The sequence below is a fragment of the Podarcis tiliguerta genome, assembly GCF_965153285.1.
Source record: "Podarcis tiliguerta genome assembly, chromosome: 5".
In the NCBI taxonomy this organism is placed as follows: domain Eukaryota; kingdom Metazoa; phylum Chordata; class Lepidosauria; order Squamata; family Lacertidae; genus Podarcis; species Podarcis tiliguerta.
Window position 1 is genome coordinate 71,116,179 of NC_139538.1, and position 26,328 is coordinate 71,142,506.

Genomic DNA, 26,328 nt, shown 5'->3' on the forward strand with positions numbered 1-26,328 from the left:
GGCCACAGATGATGAAAACTAGCCTGCCCAGCATAGCAACTTCTGAAAGCCACTTGTGCCTGCCGCCTTCTTCTTCTTCTTCTTCTTCTTCTTCTTCTTCTTCTTCTTCTTCTTCTTCTTCTTCTTTATACAGCACCTTATACCCATAAGTCTTAGGGCAGTTCACAACATAAAGTACAAAATATGTAATAAAAAAATTGAAAGAATTAACAATACAAGCTAAAAAAGCCAAACATTCCCAACAAAAGCTCCTACACAATACCCCAGCCCTCAAATACAGATAAAAAACCAAATTAACATATAACGTTTAAAATCATTGTAAAACCACCTGACCCAAGTTAAAACCCCATCCCTTAGTGGGTGGGGCTAAAGAGGCAGCAAGGGACAGGTTTTTGTTTGCAATATTTTGAACTTGTTGGGGTGTGTGCATTCCATCTTTCAGATCATGGATGGGGAACTAATGACTCTCATCAACCTTGGCAACTAACCACGGTGACTGGGGTTGATGGGATTTGGAGTTGAGCATCTGGAAAGCCACAGATTGCCCACCCTTTTAGGTAGATAAAGTTTATTTTTATGTGCCATATTAAATACATTGTATCTTAAGCCTTTGAGATAGGGTGCAGTGAAACAACATAAAATTAATTCTGTAAAGAAATCGACTCCACTTTAACTGACACTACTAAGTTTATGTATACTATTTCCAGTGTTTTTCTTGGCTGTTATAATACAGGATCTGAGAATTGTTTCCATCAGGGAGCCCCTGCTTTAAAAAACAAGAGTTTGGGATTGTTGTCCTTTAGTGACCACTGTGGTTGGAAGTTCTCATATGTCTCACTGTGTGGGTCTTCCAAAAACATTCCAAGATGCACACAACCCCTCCATCAATGCGCATACAGAGCATGAGAACGACATTACTATTTCCCTTGGCATCCACTATTAAGAGGAGATTCATAGAGTTGGAAGGGACTTTAAGGGTCTTCTAGCCCAACCCTGTGCAATGCAGGAATCTCAACTAAAGCATCCATGTCAGATGGCCATCCAGCCTCTGCTTAAAGGCCTCCAAGGAAGGAGAGTTCACCCCGCTTCACTGTCAGAACAGCTCTTACTGTTAGTTAAGTGTTCTCATCAGTATCTAAAAGAATGAACTGGGTTGCAAGAGCTACAACTAAGCTAATGGGTAGGCCTCTCTTCCCACACCCAGCAGCTTGTAGATTGAAGATTGTATATATGTGCAAAGAGGAGAGATGCATGTTGTAAAGGAGCCAACCGGACAGGAGCCACTTACACTCGTGTAAGCGGCTCCTCTCCTCTCCCGCTTTGCTCCTTTAAAGCAAGCAGGCTCTCTGTCCCTCTCTCCTCCCCACTCAGCGGCTCTTCTCCCGCTTTGCTGTTTCAAAGCGAGCCACGGAGGAGGGAAGGAAGGGGAACCATTGATCCTCTGCTCACGACTGCAGCAGATCCCCCCGCCATCCAGAGGCGTTCACTCCATAACACGCACAGACATTTCCCCTTTCTAGGAGAAAAAAAAGTGAGTGTTATGGTGCAAAAAATACGGTACTTTGAATACTGCTAGGGAAGTTACTTTACTCTTCAAAGAATAGAAGGCAGAGATGTATGTGTTGAAAAATATTGGAATGTACTTTTAATGCCTAAGACAATCCAAAAGGAGTTTTCTGCATCTGCTGAGAGATGAGACTTTGGGGAGCTCTATGTTGTGGGGTCCGATTGCTGCTGCTGCTGCATGGCTGCTATTACGGTATTGCCATAATACCCATTCATCCTGTGCAATTTGACATTACAAGACTACAAATTACAAAAGCACCCATTCAGGGGCTTCTGCACTGTGCCATCTCAAAGAGCTGGGAAGCCACAGAGAAGAGACTTGCACTTTAAGCCTGCAGTATATTGTGAGACTGTGAAGAAAGAGCTTGAGGGGCAGGGCAAACAGTTTGGTGCATTGAAAGAACCTAAGATTAGCCAGCTGGATCAGGCCCATCTAGTCCAGCATCCTGTTTTCGTAGTGGCCAACCAAATGCCTGTGGGAAACCAGTAAACCGAAGTTGAACACAAGAGCATTCTCCCCTTCCATGGTTTCCGGCAACTGGTATCTGGAAGCATTTCTGCATCCAGCTGTGGAGGGAGAGCATAGCCATCATGGCTAGTAGCCATCAATAGCCCTCTCCTCCATGAATTTGTCTAATCCTCTTTTAAAGCCATCCAAGTTGGCAGCCATCACACCTCCTAGGGGAGCAAGTTCCGTAGTGTAACTATGCGCTATGTTAAGAAGTACTTTCTTCTAGCATTCAGCTTCGTATTTCATAGAATGTATGAAAACCTTTCTAATCTCCAAGGCAGCATACCCAATGGTTTATTCAGTGAGGAAGGTTGTTAGGGACAGGCAGCATGTATGATACAGGGTATCAGAAACCAGAACAGTGGGAAAGCAGTGGAACAAACACTTATTAGATCTGCCCATCTTTGCAGATCAATATTTTCCATGTGCAATTCTTCAGGTGTGCATATGAACCATAATTGCAAGTCTTAACAGTGCCATTGGGCACTGGGTTCTGCTTCCTGGGCAACACCCAACAGCTAGTTGAATGTATGCCACTTAGACTACCCATTTTTCCTTTCATGTATTCCATCCCTCTTATTGCTCTTTAACTTTCCCATGAGAGAATTGGTTACATCCAACAAGACAGCATAAAAAGATATCCATGTTGTTCAGAAATATAAAAATGGTGGCCTGTACATCCATCTTTCCAAGTGATCCTGCCCGCTCAGCAGTTCCACTAATCCACTTTCCTCTGTGCATTGACACCAAAATTCCAGTTTAGCCAAAAATTTATTCTATGTTATTTAATAAATTATAAGATAATTTAATAAAGTAGCCTAAACATCTTAAGTGAAAAAAGCAAAAACATTAGAACTCCCCACTGTCAAACATCTTTCTACTGTAAGGCAAGACACAAATCAACAGAATCCTAAGATGGACTTGTCTCTGACAAGATGCACAGACAATCTAATACAAAAGTTAAAAGCATTGCACATGAAGAATTCAGGGGGTGGAGTGAGCAGCCAACCCACTTAGTTGATTCCAAGACATTTCGTCTTCAGCAAAATTGCACGTTTCCCATCCCAGTGGAGGAAAGACGCTGGAAGGTCACATATAGCTCACTCACACAAGTGTTTCCAATCAAAAGCTCCTTCCCAAAATTATCAACAGTGCTGGCGTAAGCTTTTTTTTAAAATAAAAAACAACCACCATGGAAGTGAAAAATATGTCCAGAAGAAAAATAAAAACAATTGTTTTTATAAGAACGATGAAATCACATCCTTATATTTTAGTTTTGAAAGGAACGTGAGAATATTTTCTCAAGCTTGGCAAGACATGATCATTGCAACTCAAGAGGGCACGCCTGAGGATATTCTGGCTCAAAATAAATAGTAGCTTGCGCAGTTTACTCTCCCATAAAATGTAACCATTGCTACCATGTGCCACCATTACTAAAAATGACCCTACCACATTTAGACAGATGTTCGAGATTATGATCAGGATTTAAAACAACCATGAAACTATTTCAGCACAACTAAAGATGTTTCAGGCTATTTCTTGCTCAACCAGGAATTCACTCCCCCACCCCCCCCAACTGCATTTGAAAGTGAGATCGTTCAGCTTGGTATCAGATCACTTTTGGGATCTTTTCTGGAGAGGAGACAAAGGTTTTAGCTAGGCTAAAGGAGTCTTGGCCCTGCAAGCATCCATGGGATCAGAGCAGGTTTAAAGAGAGATGTGGAAGAATGACAATTTGCAATTGGTATGATTCCAACCATTTTAGATTTGAGGCAGCTCAGTACATTACTTCCTATGTTTTTATTTCCCTACAGATATCAAGCTGCATGGCATTTGAATGAGACAGGACAAAGACATTGAAAGTATTCATTTTATTAAGTTGCGTTTTTTTTAAAAAAATCTTTTCAAGAGCCATTGCATCTTCAAAAATAGCATATACATAGGTAAAGAAGTATCAGTACAAAATTCAGTACTACAAATATGTAAACAAGTTGACAGTCTGTTACAGATGGGAAAGTTAAAGCTTGCAGTCTTAAAGCTGCAATTAGTCAATATGTTGAAATTGCATTTGTAGGAGCTGGTAAGTAGAAGCAGTCCTTGAAAATAGTTTAATGTTTCTTTTGCAGAAAAACATACTTCATTCAACATTGATCTATCATCTTTCAACAAAATACCTTGTTTTTGACGTGGTAAAACCATTATATTTAATTTGCAGCAATTATTTTGCCATTCTTTGAATCCAAAAAGTTATTTGAATCCAAGAAGCTAAAAAATGGATTTTAAAAATGGGAGAAAGGAATTGCTTTTCATTCATTTCACTGAAGGACAACCTCACTGAGTGAGTGTCCAAGGAATGTGCCACTTGTAGTTTCCATGGGTGCACACGAAGCGGCCTTTAGTCTTTCGATATACTTGAACCAGGAAGATTCAGCCAACCAAGAGCTCCCTTTGTATCACACCCATACCATACAAGTACAATCACACCTGCACCATACACATGCAAGCACTACATGTAACTTTTGAGTATTCATGATACAAGTACACACCAAGAACATAACATACAAAGCAGCCCTTAAGCCTTACAAATTTTCAGGATGAGTCTGTTTGACAAAAGGCATGGATATATTAAAAAAAATAGCTGAAATAATGTATCATTTCGCAATCACTTCCTATACATTTCCTTTGAAATTATCTGGTTGGATCAGTTGAAGGAAGATACAAAACTATTTTGTCTGACCCAGTATGGTGTGTGCTTCTACATAACAAGCCACAAGTTATTTTAAAAGCAAAAGTGGAAGATACAAGGCTGGCTTATTTTAGAACTACGGTCCTCCAGCATGTAGGCTTCAAAAAAAAACCTAAGGCTGATTTAAATTTTGTTAACAGAGGGATTACACAACAGAAAGACTTTTGAAAGATAATGCTGGGAACACACCTCCAATTCAGATACTATACTCCTTTCTCCCTACACTCAGTGTAACCACGTTAGTAGCTACTCTGAGGGCCAAACTAGAGAAGATACCATTCAACAATTAGCAGCTACATAGGTGGCTTTTTAAAAAGAAATTGCAGCCACAGAGACATCAGTCTGAATTGGGAACTTTGTGTGGGAATAGCACCCCCCCCATTTTCAATTGGGGGGGTGCTCCATGCCAATCAGCCCCACCCCCAGCAGCTGTAATTTACCTTTTAAAAAATCAATCACGTATCTAATTTTGTGAACAGCATCTTAGCAAGTTGGGTACAAAAATGTAAAAGCAAACATTGTTTCTTATTAAAATCCTGTTTCCAAAGCTGAAGAGAAAACAGTTCTTTAGTTCCTTATTTGGAGCAAGCCATCAGTATTCAGAATAAATGGTAAATTCTTCTCTGGAGAAGAGACACTTCCACATGGCATGAATTAAAAATTGTGAAGCAGATACATATTTGGAACCACTTCCTTTGGAACCGCTTTACCAAGTTAAAACCCTAGTACCAACATATATAACAGCAGCAGTTTTTTTTCAAGTGTTCGGTTAAGTGTGCAGCACTCTAAGCTGTGAAGATCAGGCTTAAAATGTGAACCTCTTTTCATGATTTCTTAAATAACATTTAATGGCTGAGGGTCTGACATGGTTCTTGCATCCAGAAGCAATACTAAAACTCCTGGTTATTCTAATAGATTTGGAAGATTCACCTATCTAAAAAGGACAAGACATTCCTCAGGAATCTAGCCAAAAATAATAGTATTTTGTGAGCCAGCACTTAAGAATATCAGGATTTAGAACATTTCAAGTGCTACTCTTGAATGGCATAACGAACATCACAGAAAGTCTATCAAGCTAATGCAAACTCTACAGATTATGCTTGTTATACATAAGTAAGATATGTACATATATGTAAGCCCAACTATCCAGTTGCTCTGGATCGTATCCAACAAAGTATTTCAGTATCTGGCTGTGTAGCTCAACTTTCCATCCCTCTCCTTTCTTCTCCCATGAGAGCCCTAAATCTGTTCTGGGGTTTCACCAACCCTCTGCAGCAGATTTGGGGAAGACAGGCAGGGAAAGGGCAAATATGACACTGGAAATGAAAAATCGTGCAACTGCTTGGTTGCATACCACCCTTGTGTTCCTGAAATGGCCTTCAGTTCTCTGCAGTGCCCCAACATAAAACCTTCAATGTTTTACAAAAGAATAAAAAAAAACAAGAACAATAAAAAGCACACGCAAGATGATTCTTAAACACTAGAAACACAGGACTCTAAAATAATAGAACTAAATTTAGCGTGCGCAAGTTTTTCCTGTTTCTTGAGTTTGACATGTCTAGTACACGGTACACCATACGACTGCTGGTATCCAACAAAAAGGTTTGAAATCTTTTGGGTCTTCAACTAGTAGTTAAATTCCTTTATATACATTCCAAAAAGAAAAGGCACCTGGCCCTTTTTACTCAGCTGCGTGCTCTCACATGCAGCAGTGAACCCATAATAGAAAGTCTAAACGAAGATAAACTTGGTAAGAGTTGCATGCAGAAAGTGCTAAGTTCAATCCCTGATGGTCTCCAGGTGTTGCTTGGAGAAATGCCTGTCTGAAACACTGAGGAGGTGCTGCCAGTGTAGACTCTACTAAACTAGATAGACCAACGGTCTGACTGTGTTGCAGCTTTCTATGTTCCTTGGTCAACACTGCATTGAAAAAATCCAATTAGAACTGCAATACTACAGATCACAGCATGCAAGTGTCCAGATACAGATAACAAAGGGACTTGTGTAGCACATTTATTGTGGCATAAACTTCTGTGGACTACAGTGCACATCTACCTGTAACTCAGGGTAACGCTTCATGTATCTGTGAACTGTAGTTCATGGAATCTCATGCCTGTTGTTTTTGCTGCAAAAGACTAGCACAGGGGTTGCTCTAGAAAGATAATGTTCTGAGTGATCAACTCGGCTGTATGCACAGGCAACCCTCAAATTCCTGGTTACAGTAAAGCAATATACAGACCTCCAAACAATGAAGCAAATTATGTGAGCCTTCTGGGGTTGTTGTTATTTTAGTTGTATACTGCAAATTCATATAAAAATATATCTATGCAGCGTACAGAATTTCAACTAAAACCAACTTCAGACTGAATAAAGCAGTCTCCCCATGTCACATAGCAGTGAGGAAATTATCAAAAGCAGTTTGTCATGTTTTAAGAAAGTGAATTCCACTAGGTAGAAGAAACCCTTGAATGGCCGTAAGTTGTTCTTTGGATCCAAGCCATTAAGAAGATTAATTGTGAATGACTTTTTCTTTCACACTCAATACTCTTACATTGCATTTTAAGAATTTTTAAGGAATCTAGCACAATGATGCATTCAAGTATAAGCTTTCCAAGTATAAAAAGGAAATTCTGGAAGTGCTGAGATTTTCAGTATGTGTTGGCATTAACCAAGCACTTAATACTCATCCACAAAAGCCACAATTAAAAGTCTCTAAGAGTCAGCCGATAAATTATTTCGCTTATGAAGTACAAAAGCGTAATGTGCTAACCTAAACATATTAGCAATTAGTTTTAAGAAACTGAGATTAAACATAACTCCACTCTTTAAAGCAATATATTTTTACCACCATGACTGAATTATTGATACGGATAATCCCTAAACATAGTGGCCAGTTAAGTCAGGTATGCACGCAGAGCTCTGTGCATGCAAGGCTTTCCCCTTCCTCTTCAATGATCAAGAAAATGCTCTACACTGGCAATGGGAATCCACACGTATGCCAAGTGTTTCCCTTCAGAGAATGGGGAAGTCCTATGCAGGACAAGGCCCTATTGTGGGCCTGCAGGAAGCAACTAATATAGCAGTTTGACATGCTGAATTGTGAAGATCGTTTAGAAGTACACTTGTGGTCTTCTCTTCACTTTGTATTTTAATGAGCCATACCGCACCTGAAAGAAAAAAATGGCATGAAAGATTTAGATACACAGGGCAAAATCTGGTGCAACATTTGTAAAACTGGCTGTTTAGGAATAGAATCAAGCATAAGGACATGAATGAAAGTGTTAATCCAATTATGTGCAATAAAAACAGCTTCAGATCATTAGCAGCCTTTAAAAACTGCCAGTCCGTGCACAGGGGTAGCCAATATGGTGTCCTTCACATGTGGTTTGATTACAGCTCCCACCATCTCTGAACATGCAAGCTGATAGTAGGCCAAAACATCTGGATGGTTCTATGCTGGTTACCCCAAATGACCACTACAGAACACACAACAAGGTCAATGCAAACAGGACAGTCATCAAGAGCTGCTGCACCCCCTTCCCATTTTTAGTTCCCTTAGCATATGAATGATTTGACAAAATACTGAACAGAAAAACCTGGCAAAGCAGGACATGAAGAAGAAACAGATAAAAACAAATATATTTGAAGGCTGTAAAAGATTAATGCTGTATGAATGTCACTTAAACCACAATTCGAGAGATCCGGAGCCAACTGCTGGAACAGCAATCTCCCTCCCTCCTAGGGAAAACATGTTCCCCCTCCCAGCTTCAGCATAACTCAGAGGGATTTCAGCATCATTCCTTTAAGCAGGTGTTGAACCCAAATGTTCAGTCAGTTCCAACTTACCCTGACCTATGGTACAAGAGAAGGGGGAACGGAGTCCTGAGACGGAAAGGAGTAGAAAGAATGAGCAGGGGGCTCCCCATTGCTTAACCCAGCCTTCCTCAAGAAGAAGAAGAAGAAGAGTTTGGATTTGATATCCCGCCTTTCACTCCCTTTAAGGAGTCTCAAAGCGGCTAACATTCTCCTTTCCCTTCCTCCCCCACAACAAACACTCTGTGAGGTGAGCGGGGCTGAGAGACTTCAGAGAAGTGTGACTGGCCCAAGGCCACCCAGCAGCTGCATGTGGAGGAGCGGAGACACGAACCCGGTTCCCCAGATTACGTGACTACCGCTCTTAACCACTACACCATACTGGCTCTCAAGCTGGTGTCCTCCAGATTTTGTTGGGACTCCTATTCCCATGGGCATCATGCTGGGGAAGGCTGCTTAACTACTGTTAAAAGGCAACCAGTGCATCACTCAGAAAAAGTTCATAGCTGAAGACTGCCAGATGCACCCTTTGAATTATAACACTTTGAACATCCAACTATGGTAGCATGGTGAGCCAACAATTAATATTTAAAGGCCGTTTGTATTATGAAAAAGCTTTAATAAAACCTTATTTTGAAAAAAGAAAGGCTATGTTTCAAAATATTCCCCCAGAAAGGCATAAAACACCGGGGGGGGGGGGGTCTCTCTTCCAGGCAGCCTTAGAATCACCAAAAAAGTCAGCACAACAAAAAGATGTCAGTAACAACAGTGGAAAAAGCTGCATAAAACACACATTTCCCTTGATGTGGTTCTTGCTGCAGAGCAAGCTGGAAATATTCAGCTTATTAGGTGTTATGTCATGTGCCCATTGTCAGAGACATGGCCTGGAGCAGCTACCCCACTCTGCTGGGGGCAGAATGGTCTGGGAGGGTTTCTGGCTAACAGGGCTCTGAACTGCAGGACGCAAAGGGACGTCAACAAAATGGCTTCCAAGTGCCCTCACCAACATTGTGGAGCATGAAGGTTGTCTTGGTACTCTAGTGACCTTCATGTGATAAACAGGAAGATCAACTGCTCGAGCGCAGATAGCATAAATTCTTATCTGAATCTAACCAAACAGGAGTGAGAGTGCATTACTGCTGTCCATCAGGAGATCTGGAGTGAGGTGTTGCCAAGATGTAAATGACATACAGCTCTATTTCTTTGTACCATCTGGACACAGAACTTTATATTACTAAGTAGAAATGTACTTGCCTCCTTGCGGCCTTTGATAGTTTTTACCGATTTCATACTTTGTGTTCGCCGGAGACCTCTCTGAGTGAACGTCTCATCCTCTGAATACGTCCCTTCCCTCTCCTCATCTGTTTTATCATCTTCAGAATCTTTTTTTAATGGAATATTGTAACCTGATATTGCAAAGTTGAAAGTTTGTTAAATTATAAATCATTGGTATAAATTATCTTTAAATAAGGCGAAAACTGGGGACTAGAAAAAGCTGGGCTATTCTGATAAAATCTGCAGGAACAAGGCTTTCTCAATTTCCAGTAAAATAACATGGTTGTATTCATCCACTGCTTGCTTTATACAAAATTTAATGGGCAACGTCCAGTATCAGTTATCACCTGATCTAGCAAAAACAGAAACATCCCAGTTCTTTTAGTAATATACAAACCTAAAGTTTCATTGGTGGTGGAGCTTCTGCTTCTCTTTTTTGTATCAGGTAATGTTTGATAGTGTCTTTGTCCCACTGGTTCATCACCTTGTATAGCTGTTAAGTCGTGCATACTGAAACTCCGCAGCTTTTCAGTTATTGCCCCTTGACCCTGAAAAATTAAGGGGGGAGGGGGAAGAGAAATGTTTCAATAGGAAAAGGATCATTTCCCCCCAAAGTTTATTTGTAACAGTCAAAATACAAATTGTACTATTACAAGGCATCACATGCAGTGCTTCTATTTCCATCAAGCATATTGTGTTCTTTTGTGCAGCACCTTGCTTAAACATAAACTTAAAACTTGCATAATACAAAATTTACACTAGTAAACCAATTTATAAAATCACATTCTCTCTTTAAAAAGAATGTCAGATCTTGACTGTATGTTAAAAGTTATGTTCTGCACAAACGGAGGTTTCCCAGTTTTGTATTAGAGCTGAATTGTATTGTTACACTCCCAGCTGTAGATTAAGGGAGTGACAATGCAATTCTACATACATCTTCGACTGTATAATTCTCGTTGAAATCACTGGAGCTTATTCCTGATCGTGCTGTAACTATTGCAGTATAGCACATGTACAAGTGCCTCTACGGTAATGGAGCTGCAAAAAATACACCTGGAAAAGCTCTATCCCTTAAATAATTATAAGGGGCATGTAAAGTTCTGGGCAAGCTGACAGTTTTGAATGCAACAAATAAGATTTATTATCTAGCAATGCTTCCAAGTGTCAAGATGACACCTGTTGTTGTTTTTTTTAAAAAAGGATGGTGTGTGTGTGTGTGTGTGTGCGCGCGCGCGCACATGTGCAAGACAGGGCTGAAGCATGCAAGTGCATGTAGCACCTGCAATAGTTTCTATAGTCTGTGAACAAGCCTGTGCAAGCCTGAGGCTCTTGCATTTCTCTCTGCTTATTCCACTGGCATGGGTGTAAGAAGGTTTTTGGAAACTTCCACTTTAGATTAACTGCCACTTGTTGCGTTGCCCAAACCCAGCCATGGTTGGTTCGAAACAAAACAGCTTGTTTCAAATCGAGCCAGAGTTTTAGATTAATTATAGTTTAGGGTTCAGAGGAAATGCTAAACTGTGGTTAATCAGAACAAAAGTTTCTGATTTGCTCCTCACACAGCTGCACAAGAAGTGGTGGTGGTGGGAATGCACAAGTCTGGAGGCTCAGACAGCCTCATCCCTATAGTGATTAACAAGGTTTATCATGAGATCCATCCAAGTTGTAGAAGCCAAAGTGACAAAGTGTACTAGTAAGGCAATGCAGAAAACCAGCAGTTAAAATGTAAGTAGAAAGCTGGCAGAAGCACAGTATTCAGTGTTTTGCACTATGTACCACATGTATTTGCCCATATAGTCAGCACAGTGGTACCTCCGGTTGTGGACGGGATCCGTTCTGGAGCTCCGGTCGGATCCCGAGGTTTCCGCAACCAGAGGGACCGCTTTCGCGCATGCGGCAAAACCTGGAAAAATACTTATAGGTTTGCCACGTTCACATCCTGAAGGATATGCAACTGGAGGTGTGCTTATCCAGAGGTACCACTGTATTGGCTGTGCAAAGAGTCTCCTGTCATGTAACTACTTTGTAGATACAGAACACATGAAAGTACTTCATACACAACACTCAATTTATGGAATTGCTTGACATAATACGCAGTTATAGCTACTAGCTTAGATGACTTTAAAAGAGATTGAACAAAATCATGGAAAATTGGTCTATCAATGGATACTGGCTACCACAGCTAAACGGAGCCCCAGTGTTCAGAGGCATTATACTAAACATGAGGTGCTGGGATGTACAAGTTGCTGTTGCTTTCATGAATTGCTTGTGGACTTCCTGGAAGTATTTGGCTTGTTACTGTTAGAAACAGCATTCTCAACTAGTTAGTACTGTAGTAACATCCTTAGAGGTTGCATTTCCCTCCATCTTAAGTGTAAGTCGGACCATTTCAAATACCCAACCCAGATTACTCATTTTTGTGAAATTCTATTTAGCATCTGGGTCACAATTTCTGTATGAATGAGCCCCAATCTATTAAAAATTGTCTTATAATTATGTACTTACTCTGAGAATTTTTACAGCACTCCAGCTTTTATAGGCCTCCAGTTGTCAGGGAACAGCATCTTTGACCCAACTAGCTTCCTATCCTATATTGCCTTTAATTGTGTCCTCCTGTCATATAGGATCTTTAATGCAGCCAACCCAACTGTGCCTCATATATCCATTCCATCTGGTACAATCTCCTGGCCATAAAGCTCCAAATTTTATTAAAATATAATTACCGAGTTTACACTTAAGCATGCAAGCTCATACAAGTTACCTTTCCTTATTTATTTTAAGCATGCAGATGGTGAATTTCCTTGCTGTAAAACTTCCATGTGCTATATTAAGCAGTTCTGCCCATGTGAATTAATTCACTAACAGGACCAGCAATCCTTTCAAGCACATTTGGGAGAAATTTGGTTTAACAAAGGGCTGCAGTTATGGCTGACAAAGTAGCCTTATGCCATTCAATTTCTTGTTTTCAGCTGTCAACACATTAGTACTGTAGTAACATCCTTAGAGGTTGCATGATATATAATAACCTGTTTAAACATAGATCTGAAACATGGTATAAATGGTCAGAACTTCTCATACAAATCTTTGTCCTTGAGCAAAAAGCTACAAATTGTCAGTAACCAAAGGCTGTTATGAACCTCTGTAGATAAACCAGGAGGAATCATCTCAGAACAATAAATTATGTATTTGGAAATATAATGGTCTTCATTAAACAGCTAGTTCTCAGGATAAGAGTAAATAGACAAAGCATGGCCAAATATAAAATACTACGTATGAAAGCGAAGTGAGAAGCTACTTTGGCTGCATACCATCAGCAGTTTGCAGCATTTGATGTTGAGGAAATGAAACCTTGAGAATAGCAGGTACAGGAAAAATGGAAACCATAAACAAGCCAAACAGGACGAAAGCTGAACATTATGACCCTACATTATTGTTTTCTTTCAATAAATTGAGCTCCAACGTTCAGGAAAATCCTGCCTTGATCAAGACTGAAGAGAGGAAGGTTAGGTCTAATGTCTCAGCCTTAAGAAATCCTGGATGTGTGGTTTCTCTGCGTTTGTAAGAACACAGTGGTCACATCAAACAGGCTACTGCCAATTCAGAAAGAACTGATGAGGTAGACATAACACTAAGCCGTAGTTTAAAATAAAAAAGAGCCACAGCAAGTCATGCGCTCACATACTCCCTGGTACAGATGTGAGTGTGAGTGCACATATGCCAAAGACAGGCATGATTTGATCAACTGAGGCCTTAAGGAGTCAAGCAATTTCCCCTAAGAATGGCAAATTCTGCATACCCTTGCCAACTAGTAATTATTCCTCCTCAGAATCTCATCTAGTGTCAATTAAAGTAATAGCTATTTCCTGAATAAAATGGCCAGGTGCAGAATTTGAGTAGTTGTTTACCAAGAATATCTGACAACCAGTTCAAATGTTATCCTGCTGCCTAAACACAACACACAAGCTTTTCACTTGGCAGCACTCCATGAGGAGTGGCAACAATCTCAGTTATTCTTAGCACATCAAACCCAAAAGCATGGGCCACTGAACTGCTGTACAGACATTTCCACTCATATGCAAAGTTTTAGACTAGAAATGTGGTACCTGTAGCCTTCCAGATACTGCTGCACTACAACTCCCATCACTGGCTATGCTTGATCTAAGGATATGTCTAGTGTCCTGATGCCAGCTGAAGTTCATCAGGTATCTGCTACGAGTAAGGCCCTTGGGGCGGCAGTGTCAATTTTATAGAATACTCTCCTTAGGGTTTCAACAACTGATCCTTCTGGCATGAGGTTCATCTGGCTTTTTTTAGGAAGGATTTCAGCCTGACTGCTCTGACATATCCATGTCTTGCTGCAAGCTGGTTTTTCCTGCTCTACTGATTTGTTTTTGCTTCTCTTGTAGTATCTAATGTGGATCTGACTGTTTAAATGTTCACATTTCTTGTTCTGAGATTTCATTCACCTTGAGGAAAGTGAAACAGAAGGGCAGGGGCTTTGCTCTGAAGATACCTCTTTAAAGTTAGCCAGATCGGCAAGTTGACAAGCAGGGGCACTGTTAGCTTTAAGTACGGTATATTTTTAAGCATTTCCACTACCTTTTTCTTTCTGATCCACTGACTGCTGGTGAAACTTGTCTACAAAGCATTGCTACTAGTATTAGGAAGGTTACACTTCTACTAGTTGCAGTTATAATTTCCTAGAAATATGAAAGACAGGGAGAAAAGAGGAAGCTACCCTTCACTAATGCATGGCAATTTACTGCAGGCAATGTCCATCTTATTCAAACTATCGTGTCCCATTTATTCTAAGCACATCTTTGATTGGAGGTGTATAGATTCTCCTTTTATATTGCTATAGTTACAAATGTTGACTTCATTAGTGTCCATTAGCTACATGCCTGAATTACAGGAAGAGCTGAGAAGCTTATTACTTAAGACACGTCACAGAACATCAGGAGCACCTTTTGGGTCCAAGTGCAGCAGCCCAATTAAATTAATGTTTTCCAATACCACACAACTCTAAGCAAGAACAGTTATGGTTCAAGTTCATGTAGTGAATTAATATTTTATTCTAAAAAGGTAAAGAGAATTCAGTGGGGATTCATATTAATTTGCCAACTCATATGTACTGTAGCACTGCTTCATGCTTTAATTTCCATGAACAATTACCTCAACTTGATTGAAGGAAAACAGCAGAAAGAAGCCAGAAATCCTACGGAGTGTGATTACCAGCAAGAAAAGGCAACAAGAGAGAAAGAAAGGGTCATCTTCACTATTATTATTATTTAAATCATAATATAGCTAGTGTTTAAGAGAGGACATACTTTTAGAACATGCTGTTAGAAAAAAGTTATCCAACTTAATATGCAATGTATTTTTATAATGAACGGTTAAGTAATATTTACCTTTACAGCTGCTGTCACTGCGGCAGTAGCAGCTAAATTTAAGCCTTGTTTACCAAAGTTAACCATTGTTTCATAACCGCGTTCTTTGGCTTGCACAATATATTCATCAATCTCCTAAGGGGAAAAACAGGCAAACAGTGTGGACATTAATCTAATTTGACATAACATTCTCAGTGTTAAATACAAAGTACTAATGCAAGTTTCTCCTCCCCTCCCCACCCCACTTGCATTAATTTGTTTTATATTATGGAATAAATTATTTTAAAAACACAAAGAGAGGAATGTCTCACCCTTTCTCTTGAAGAAAGAAGAGGATGAAGAAACTTCCTATATATTAAACTTGCCCCTCTAGTATATGGAGAGAGCAACCAAATAACAAATGCAATCTTCAGCTCGTAGTACAATGGAAACCTGCAAAACAAATCAGAATTCAAAATTGGGTTCTGTTATTTTAGAAACAGGTACATTCCTTCTAGATCAGAAAGCTCTGGATGATATTGAATAATAACACGTTTTAAACAAAAGCTTTTTTTGGCTTTACTTTAATTATCTATAATTCTTAATCTAGTTTTACATATTATTGCTATTTTATAGTTCTACCTTTTTCAGAACTAGCATAGGATAATTCGGATAAAGGGTATGTGACACTATAAACTACAATATGTCAAAACACAACTATAATTGTAACATTATGCCCTGAACACAAACATATCTTACCAAGATATCATGAGGTCCGTTATTGTTTCAGTAACAGTATAAAGAGCAAACACAATCCAGTACATCATCCACCGCACCTGAAAAGGAAAGATGTGACAACCATTTTCATTTCCAATACATCAACGACAGGAACACAGGATACACATTTTGCAATGATTTAAACTATGCTTACTTGCTGCTTGTATTCATATGTTTTAGAAAGATGGGAACCATAGGTGGCAGACAGCAGCTGAAAGAGTCAGAACCTTTCTGATAAACAGCCCTTTTACTCTCGCTTAAATCAAAGCAGCTCTGATAGCCTGATTAACTTCTGCCGGAAAATGAACAAAACAACCTATTTGGAAGAAGAGGCTATTGTTTCACTACCATGAGTTAAATCATACAGCAAGGAGAAAATACCCTCCATTCCATCACTTTCCTTAAAATGGGGACTCGTGCTTGCAAACCACCCCACCCCTTTCTTCAAAAAAGAAAATCTAGCATTTTGTGCAGACAAAACAGAAAAGTAGCACCACTGAGAATCTTCTAAATATAATTCTCACCAGTTAAGCAAGCTGCAGAAAGTGATACATGTCCATTTAAGCTAGTATTGGCAGTAGCAGTAGACAGTACAGGATAGATGGACAGATAAATATCTCCACCAAAATAAAATTTTATATCAAATTAATTCGGCGTGAGTGCTGATAATTTTGTGTTAGTGTCAGATGGAACCCTACTCATTTTGTATCACAGGACTGTTGCTCACCCGAAAGCTATAATATAACCCATGGCAATCTATACAGTCCAACAGTTCCAGCCCTTAGCAAGCTACCAGATCACTGCAAAGATTACAGTGGTTTAGCTGGGTCCCATCGCCTGTGTTCAGTTTGAGACCTCCAGCATCCTAAGGTAAAAGTAAAGGTAAAGGTAAAGGGACCCCTGACCATTGGGTCCAGTCGTGATCGACTCTGGGGTTGCGGGGCTTTATTGGCCGAGGGAGCCGGCGTACAGCTTCTGGGTCATGTGGCCAGCATGACAAAGCTGCTTCTGACAAACCAGAGCAGCGCACGGAAACGCCGTTTACCTTCCCGCCGGAGCGGTACCTATTTATCTACTTGCACTTTGACGTGCTTTCGAACTGCTAGGTTGGCAGGAGCTGGGACCGAGCAACGGGAGCTCACCCCGTCACGGGGATTCGAACCACTGACCTGATCAGCAAGTCCTAGGCTCTGCGGTTTAACCCGCGGCGCCACCAGTGTCCCTTTCCAGCATCCTATACAGAGGCTAATCAGAGCTATCCCTCGCTCCAGTGGGCAGGCTTATACTTTATGAGCAAAATATCAACTTCTGCTGGCATGCTACACTCACTTAATGATACCGTGTTCCAATCCAGTTCTGAAGTTCATTATCTTGCTTTAATAAGACACAGAAACACACCAATCCAAATCACTGTTCCATCACTGACCCACTGACTCTATAGAGACTGGCAGTAGCTTTCCATAGTTTCAGGTGCAAGTCTTTCCTTTCTGCAAACAAAACATGCTCTCCTATAAAGCTGTAGCCCTTCTCCAAATAAGTCTGTGGCCTATGCATACAACCCCTTTGCATGAACTGTGATTGAACCACATTCTCTAACCAGTTTCCCATTTCACCCATTTACCGATTCTGGAACAAGGCAGACTCTTTAAAACAGTTTTGAACCACAGTTTCAAGATTTTGACTTGTTCTGAACTTGGTAGGCATGGTCTCCCTCTTCTAAAGAAAGGGGAAAGCGTGATTAGAGACTTCCTGATTTAAATCGCAGCTCATGAAAAGGGTGTGTGTATGGGTGTATCTTGTTCAAGTCTCAACCTAAGTGAATATATAGTCATCCAAACGTGATCAGTAAGTGGACCAGACAAAAGAATCTGAATGCAGAAGCACAGACTGGATGAAATGTCATGAAGAGTCTTCCTTAAAATGTGCTTTTAAAGAGAGCACAGATTCTCAAAGCATGCGATGGGCAAGAAAAGCGTCTGTAGTCACTATTTTTGCTCCTTGAAAAATGAACTGCAGTATTAAGTCCAAGGATTTATTCCCATAGGATATTTTAATCTGTCTCTTTTACATTTCCTACACACATTTATGTCATACTTGGTAATTTAGAGGGTTACCAGAAGGGATCTATTGCTAACTGCGCTATACAAACCACTACAAAAATAACCAGATGCCATTTCCCCGTTAAAACAAAGAAATATATAAGTACTGGGTTTCAATTTATAATAAAAGTTATGCTCTAGTTGTTTAAAAAGCAATTCTCAAAGTCAGGTTGTGAGAATATTCTACAAAGTTATCCTGCTTCCAAATGCATGAAGTACAATTTTTTGGAGCAAAACATTTTTCTCTAGCTTATTAGCCTGACACTTCTAATCCCAGTTCTCCACAAGACAGACCATATCAAAATGCCACCATACTAAAATACAAAAAATTGAAAGACACAGCACTACTGAATTGAAAAAAAGGAAAGAAACCAATTTTCAAAGCTAAACAAAAAAAAAGCTTTTGTAAAACTACAAGTTGTAATTTACATAGTAGATCATTTAATTACCATACTTTTCTGGGTATAAGACTAGGGTTTTTTTTACTAAAAAATAATGTTAAAAGGGGGGTTAGTCTTATACACGGAGGCAATCTCCCCCCATTTTCTTAATTTTAAGTCCCCAAAAATAGGGGGCGTCTTATACACAGTGGATACGGAATATCTTTAGCCGATTAACTAGTGTGTGTGGGGGGGGGTTAATCAGCAAGGACATGTTTTTATTTGTGATGTGTAAACTTACTTAATCACCCAGTTGAGCATTAAATGCATTTTATTAATCAACTAAAAGTTATTTAGATGGCTGACAGCCTTACGTAATCAATTTTAAAATTACACCATTGAACTCATAGATGTATTTTCCCTTGGGGCAAACTTCGCTCACTTTATTTTTTGAAATTCCTCAGGTTCAGACAGATTTCTTAGCATTTCAGACTGAACAGAGCACCAGTCATGTGATGATATCCTAAGCTTAATTCCCAAAGGAATTAGAGGGTATTTTAAGCACGAGTGAACAGAGTTAAATTAGTGTACATGCCAGCTGAAGTTACTACACTGATGGGCTGTCTTCATCTGAAAAAAAAAATGACCTTCATGTGAACTTCCATAGACTGAGCAGAATGCTTTAATGCAGAGGAAATGGGGAAGAATAGCAGAGGAAATAGGGGGAAATGCCTTAGCTCTAAAACTTAAGGGTAATTCACTGGCATGTTAATCATCCTAGTGCAGTGTTAGAAACTGAGGTATGAAAGCTAGGAGGTAAATGGCACCTTAAACCTAGGTTATGGGCACCGCAATCAAGTGTCTAGGTGCGCTTTTTTATAACAAGAATACAAAGCTGAAAATGAATGAACTGCAGCTAAAAACTTATGTTCATTTTTCACATGGTCTAGTACTCATCTGAAGACTGCAAAAAACAAAGCCATACTCCCCCTGCCCTCCCCTCTAATATTCTTATGAGGGTCCCTTCTCCAGTCTTCAGAGAGTGGCTGGAAGTAGGGAGGCAGAAAAGGGTCCTCCTTTCTTTCCAGCAGTAGCAGTTTTAATCTGAAATCTTAGGTGCAGTACTGCACCCAGAGCTCAGAAACTGCTTGCATTAATGAAATTCCCCATCGCAAAACGCGCCTAGTACAATGAGAGTTTTGAACACTGCCCTAGTGACTCCATGGAGCCATGTTTTGTGGGTTGCACAATTTTAAAAGAAAAATTATGTATTGGTAAAGTGTTCTTTGCAGGGCTAAAAAGAATGTTTCTGATCATTTGGGCAATGAAAAATAATTTAGTAATGCATACTAACATACTCCGCATAAAAAGACCATATCAACAAAGATTATCTCCTTAAAGGAATCAAATCCGATTTTTTAGAAATATTTAAACATGAAGATTTTTTTCTCAGGTATCAAGAATTTATATTCTGATGGAAGACATGCTTGATTATTAGCGCATGATTTCTGAATTTAAAAACTGAAATGTTGACATGCATGTGCTAGGGTGTGCTCTGAAGGCATGAGACCTCGATGAATGACCACCTAGGAACCACAGGTTCCATGACTGAAGAAAGGCGAGATGTACATTTAAGAAAATATATAAATATGAATGTTTATATTTAAATCATCAACATAGAGCAATGATAGATTAGATGTATTGCTGCAGGAGAGGATAATTTATGGCATTCCAGATGTTGCTGGGTTGTGACTCTTGCAAGAAAAGTAGCAATGCCAATTCTTTACCCAACTCAACTAAATTTACAAACTTAAAGTCTCATGAATTTCAGTCTCTGTACTCTGTACTTATATTATTCCATTTTATATATACTTAAGGGGGGGGGGGATTTAAGGGTAAAAAACTTTAAATGCCAGGTGTTGATAATTACATTTGAGAAGTTAACATTATTATGTTCACGTATTACCAATAATTATTTGAACTAAACTGCTAGTGGAAAGGAGATTTGTGGAAGAGAGTCTGTTTTAAACAAAGAGACATGCTTCCTTAGAGAACGCGTTTAATAATTCAGTATTTCAAGCAGTGCCTGCTTGGGGCAATTACCAACTCAACATCCTGGATGACAGGCTTGCTAATTCAGTCTCGAGGAACTAAAGTTCACCTGGCAAGTTAAAGCAATATTTCAGTTTCACATGCGGAAGGTTTAGCTGGCCCCATCTCATTAGCCATGCTCATACAATCATATACAGCAAGATGGGGAACCTCCGGATGTTGATGGCAACTAACTTCAATAAACTCCAATTAGCATGGCCAATGGCCAGAGGTGACTGGAGCTACAGTCAAACAACATCTGGATGGCTAAAGTTTCGCCATCCCCAATATACAGATACTAGTTCAAATAACGGCAATGTACAGTATTTACACAACGTTGAAACAGGGAACCATGGTGAAGTACTTCCAAATAAAATACCGGCTTATATTCCTGGCTTGTTTGGAAGCATTGTGCCGTAGTTTCCAGTTCAGACGTAACTGAAACTAATTTCTATACTGAATCCTGGGGTGTTTTTGCTACCCATGTAAAGGAAGACTATAGAAGCAGGAAAGGGGTTATATGTGGTTGAACTCCACTCATGCATAGCCACGATTATTAAGTGAGCAATGAAAACTTAGTAAGACATCCTAACAAGACCAAAGCATATGCTTGCCTTGTCTCCTAAATTCCTGCCTAATCTGTATATAGATTGTGTTGGTTGAAGTTCTACTAGTAATTAACAGTAATTAATTAATTAATTAGTTAGTAATTATCTTTGTTTTTTTAAAAATAGTTTGTGCTTGCCCTTTAAGAATTTGAACCACAGTAAAGCTGTAGGGAAAGTCTCAGGTGCAAAGCAGGGAAGCATTTTAATTAATTTTTCAAGCAAGAATATACAACTTGTACAAAATGTTGTTTTCAACTTTAAAAACCACTTGGTATAGGTCACAAGAATCAAAGACCTTTAATCTTCCTAGATTGGAGAAGATTTATCAGCTCTCTGCTATCTCGGATAAGGCTGTCAAAGTGTTTATTCCCTTGTAAGACAATATCCAAGGGATGGAAAGAGCACCTCCAGAATAGTTCCTGTGTAATCTCACCTTCAAGGACATACAATCTGCTCTAACTAAATTTGTCAAAGTTTAATGTTTTGTGAAGGCCGTGTGGAGAAAACTTGTTCTCAACATGATTCAACCAAGGTGATAACAATTCTGACTCCCTTGTTTTGAAGGAGAGCTTCAGGTCCCCATTTCTTAAACTGGAAGGGGCTTTGTTCCTGGAGAGGAATAGACAGCTGCATTGAAAAAGACATACAAACAAGCCCACCCCCCAAAAAACACAGAATCTAAAAAGAAAACACCACTAGAGGCAGAAGATCACAGATTCCAACTCATTTGACTACATAAAGACAGTCTCATAAAATTGGACATAATACAACTTAAGAAACTGCATATTTGCAGGCTTCCAATTTAAGTCAAGGCACACATTGCAAATAGTTACCTCACTGCCTTCCACTTCAAGTTTAACTGGTTGTAACAGAACAGATTCTAATCTTATTTTTTTCATAAGCAGGAGACATGAAAAAGTTTCTGCTTAAGTAGGTGAACAAAGATCTCTTTCAGTAAGTTCAACTAAGGCTGCAATCCTACACATTTTTCTCTAAGAGTAAGCCTGAATTCAGCGGTCCTTACTTTTCAACAGAAATGTAATGGATAGGTTTGCACTATAGAAGTTTGAGTCTTACTTCCACTGACTGTATAGTGCACCTATTCAAAAATCCAAATCTTGGCTTGGCTAGGCAGCGTCTTCCTCTCCCCGCAGATGGGAGAGTGAAAGCGGAGGACACACAACCCTCTAGGTCAGTGCACAATGTAATAATATGCAGCATGGCTCTCAGCCTTCTTAAGGTGGGTTGGCTTCACGGGAAAAGTATACCCTATACCACAATTAAGGTTGGCAGAGGGAAATGTGCATCAAATTAGGGAACAGCTGCAGCCAAATTTAAGAAGGGAGTCAGTGTTACATCAACACTGACGCACTCAGGTATGAATTAGGATCACAAGATGTTACAATAAATTATTATCTGCTGTTCACAAACTTGTGCAGTAGCAGTATATGAGACGGGATGGAACCACCCACTCAGCACCAGTGTTGCTGCTGATTACCTCAGTGGTGCTGGGATATGAAGGCAAAAAGATTGGGACCATGCAGTTGCCCTGGTGGGACTGCCATCATCAATCCAGCATTTCTGCTGGTGCAACTGTTCAGTCTTGGTCTCACAGCTGTCATGTCCCAGTCAGTGTTAGAAACTGAGGTATGAAAGCTAGGAGCTAAATGGAGCTTAAACCTAGGTTATGGGCACCGCAATCGAGTGTCTAGGCACACTTTTTTTACAACAAGAATGCAAAGCTAAAAATGAATGAACTGCAGCTAAAACCTTATGTTCATTTTTCACATGGTCTAGTCCTCATCTGAAGACTGCAATAAACAAAGCCCGGCCCTCTAATATTCTTTATGAGAGTCCCTTCTCCAGTCTTCAGAGTGTGGCTGGAAGTGGGGAGGCAGAAAAAGGTCCTCCTTTCCTTCCAGCAGTAGCAGCTTTAATCTGAAATCTTAGGTGCAGTACTGTGCTCTGAGCTTAGAAACGGCTCGCATTAATGAAATTCCCTGTGGCAAAACACGCCTAGAACAATGGGAGTTTTGATGCTGGTCCCAGCCCCATTCAAGTAAGCAGCAGCATCACCAAACATACTACTGAACTTGAGACCGTATGACTTTTGATGAAGCTGTGTTGTATCACACCACAAATGCAACTCAGTAATGCAAAAATAGCGCAATAAAACTTACGTATTCCTTCACGTTTTTTGTCTTCACAGCTTTGTATGAATAATATGCAGGATAGAGCATTCCAAAAACCAGCCTGTTGGGGAAAAAAAAAGTATTTAGGTTTGACAAGAAGGGCACAATAAATAAGCAATGAATCTGTAATATTGCATGAGAAAGAAAAAGAGATAAACTGGTTTTTCCAGTCACTTCAAAAGCAAACTTTGACAACACAAGATAACCTGATGAACAACGGCTTCAGTTAACAGGACTATCCCATCTGAAGTCTGTATGAAGTTTATTTCAGTGCTAACCTCTGAACCAATCTTAATAAAAGTTCCAACGTAATCCTGTCTCTGGTTTCTGTATATTGCATTGGATTGGTCTCTGTAATTCGTCCTTCTTAATTTCAATATGTAATGCTTCCCAAATATTATTTCTTTGGTCAAAAAATTAGTTGACTGGGGATTGTCTTTGATACATTTCTTTAAGGTTGGCTGCTTTGATTAAGAAGGAAGTATTTAAAATTCAGTCATATACACATTTCTTGTTCTGCATAGTGAGTTTATTTAAAAAAACCTGAAAATATTGGAAAACATGATTTAATCTATTAGACTTTTAATACAGAGTACCCCATTACACAATCTGCAGTAAGACTTGCATATTTGCCATTCCTACAGAAACACGCTTACATTTGGGTTTTCCCTAGTGGCTTTGGCATTGGGAGCTAAACCATTCAACTGGCTGTTGCCAGCAGTGCAAGTGATTTATATGACCTGCAGAGCTCTTAAGGTAGAATTTAATGGGTAGCACAACAAGAATATAAAAGTTTTACCTATTACACATAACACTTACAGATAGAAAACATAGAATAACTACTTTGAAGCTAGACAAAACACAAATCTTATTTGTTTAAGCCATGGCTTAGTTAAAAATCAGCTTCATTAACTACACCCCCAATCCGCTCCAAACTGGTGCCAAAGTTTTGCAATTGTTTTGCAACATTTTGCAGCACAAGCCCCACATTTTGCAGCACCCCCAAAACTAAGCAATTGATACTCAAACTAGGGGATCATAGGTATCACCCCCAAACCCAACATTCTCTGTTTTGCAGTGCAAACCCCATGTTTTGCAGCCCGCCCACCCCCCAAAGCACAGAAAGCAATATATCAAACTGAGGCTATTCCAAACTAATGCAAAAGTTATTGCAATAATTCTTTCCACAGCACCCTGAAAACTGTTTATGCTGGAAAATGATTGCAAAATTTTGGTACAGGTTTGGAGGGGACCCAAATTTCAGCATTTGTAGTTAAGGAAGCTTCATGAATGTGCTACAACTACAAATAATAGAAATGCATGAAGGTAAACAAATCTGTTCATCTATCACTTAACATATTTGGCAAAGGGAAAGATTTGGCTCAGGGAGCTTTCTTTTCTTTTCCTGCATGTCTTCACAAATATCACTAAAGGGCAGAGATTCTAGTACGTTACAGCTGTGTATGTACATACACACACACTTGCCGCAATTATTCACAGAGGTATCAGGTTTACTCTTTGCTAACTAGCGTATATAGCAAATGTAGCCCCATGAGAGAATATCATCTGTTTATCTGAAGACTTCGGTACTCCAAGCTAGTTGGATGAATGAAGTATTTCTGTAGGCATAAATACTCATATTTATATTAACTATTGTATGCACTGTAGCAAAGGCTCTGGGATTATTTTTGAAAAATACTAGGGGCAGCACTACTGTAAAATAACCTATATTACAGTTCGATTAACAAAACATTGTAGAAAGACAAAAAATGCTTGATTTTTATATTGAAGACACTACGCTGACTTTTAGCTGGCATTAAATAAAAAAACATTTTCAGTCAAACTGTTTCAGCTGATTCTAATTATATTACACACTGCTTTTTAATTAATAGACTTGTTTACAAATGTATGTAGAGTTCATGGTTGTTTCATTTCTCCAGCTTTATATAACATAGTGCTTTCTCTGGAATGGAGACAGAGATTTCTAAAAAGAATATACATTTATCAAATATAATAAATATTTATATTCAAATTGAAGTGTAAGGTTTTAAGTATCTAGTCATTCTACAGCATGCAGTCCTCTATATACTGAACATGTTAATGGGGGTGCATGAAAGCAGCTTGCAATGGAGATAACTCTGGCAGCAGACAAACCAATAACAAGGTAGGCACACAATCATGGCAAGAAACTCAACTGTAGATGTCAAAGGGTTATTATACCAGTATCACATTCATGTCTTTGTAAAGTTAGGTTAACTGAATTTATATACTGCTTTCCACAACAAAGGTCTCAAAGTGATTTAGAACCAAGGAAAAATGCAAGGTTGTATTAAATGTAGCAATAAGGAGATCATACTGTCAGTGTAAGTGTTTCTCGAGGAGAGTTTGGGAAGGGTGAAGGGTTGCTTGCGGGGAGGGAGAAAGACGTCCTATTGTGCTAGCATTAGGTTACTAGCATTATATTGTGCTAGCATTAGGTTACTTTTTTCAATGAATCCGGGGACACTTTTCAACTTCCTACTAAATAGATGGATTTTGTCAGGAGACTGATTTGTAAATCCGGGGACTGTCCCCGGGAAATGGGGGCGTCTGGTAACCTTATGCTAGCGGGCATAGTTGTGCTGGTTCAGCTAGTACAATGATTTGGTTGAATACAACCCACAGTAATAAAATCACAGCTTTAATATATTAGAAGCAGAATTAATAATACAATATCATATCATAGGTGTTGCCCCAAGACTTTGCCTGGTGCCAAACTAGAGAACAAGTCTGTTCTCTCGTTGCCATTCTCCAGACCTCCCTTAGAGGTGGCTCATAGAGAAGGGACTTAGATGATGACCTTGGTAACTGGGCGGGTTCATACAGGGAAAGGCGTCCCTTTACATATAGGGTCCCAAGCCTCAT

The 26,328-nt window shown here is 39.5% G+C and overlaps 1 protein-coding gene and 1 long non-coding RNA gene across 3 annotated transcripts in view; one reads left to right on the plus strand and one right to left on the minus strand.

Annotated features, from left to right (window-relative positions):
• The first annotated feature begins 203 nt into the window (after window positions 1-203).
• Window positions 204-4,327, plus strand: LOC310677366. The gene is made up of 2 exons (XR_014511131.1): window positions 204-566; window positions 3,900-4,327. It is a non-coding gene; the product is annotated as an uncharacterized lncRNA (long non-coding RNA).
• The window catches only part of REEP3 (receptor accessory protein 3), a 31,911-nt gene continuing 9,516 nt past the window's right edge, over window positions 3,934-26,328 (minus strand). Inside the window, exons 2-8 of one of the 2 annotated variants that reach the window (XR_014511031.1) lie at window positions 23,413-23,485; window positions 16,037-16,113; window positions 15,610-15,730; window positions 15,320-15,433; window positions 10,309-10,459; window positions 9,019-10,042; window positions 3,934-8,766 (exon numbers count right to left, since the gene is read on the minus strand). Coding sequence is in view for 1 of the 2 variants with exons in the window: in XM_083440117.1 (XP_083296243.1) it covers window positions 7,934-7,990; window positions 9,891-10,042; window positions 10,309-10,459; window positions 15,320-15,433; window positions 15,610-15,730; window positions 16,037-16,113; window positions 23,413-23,485 (745 nt within the window). In the remaining variant the exon portion in view is untranslated. The remainder of the gene's footprint in view (window positions 8,767-9,018; window positions 10,043-10,308; window positions 10,460-15,319; window positions 15,434-15,609; window positions 15,731-16,036; window positions 16,114-23,412; window positions 23,486-26,328) is intronic. The other variant, XM_083440117.1, reaches the window with a different exon arrangement.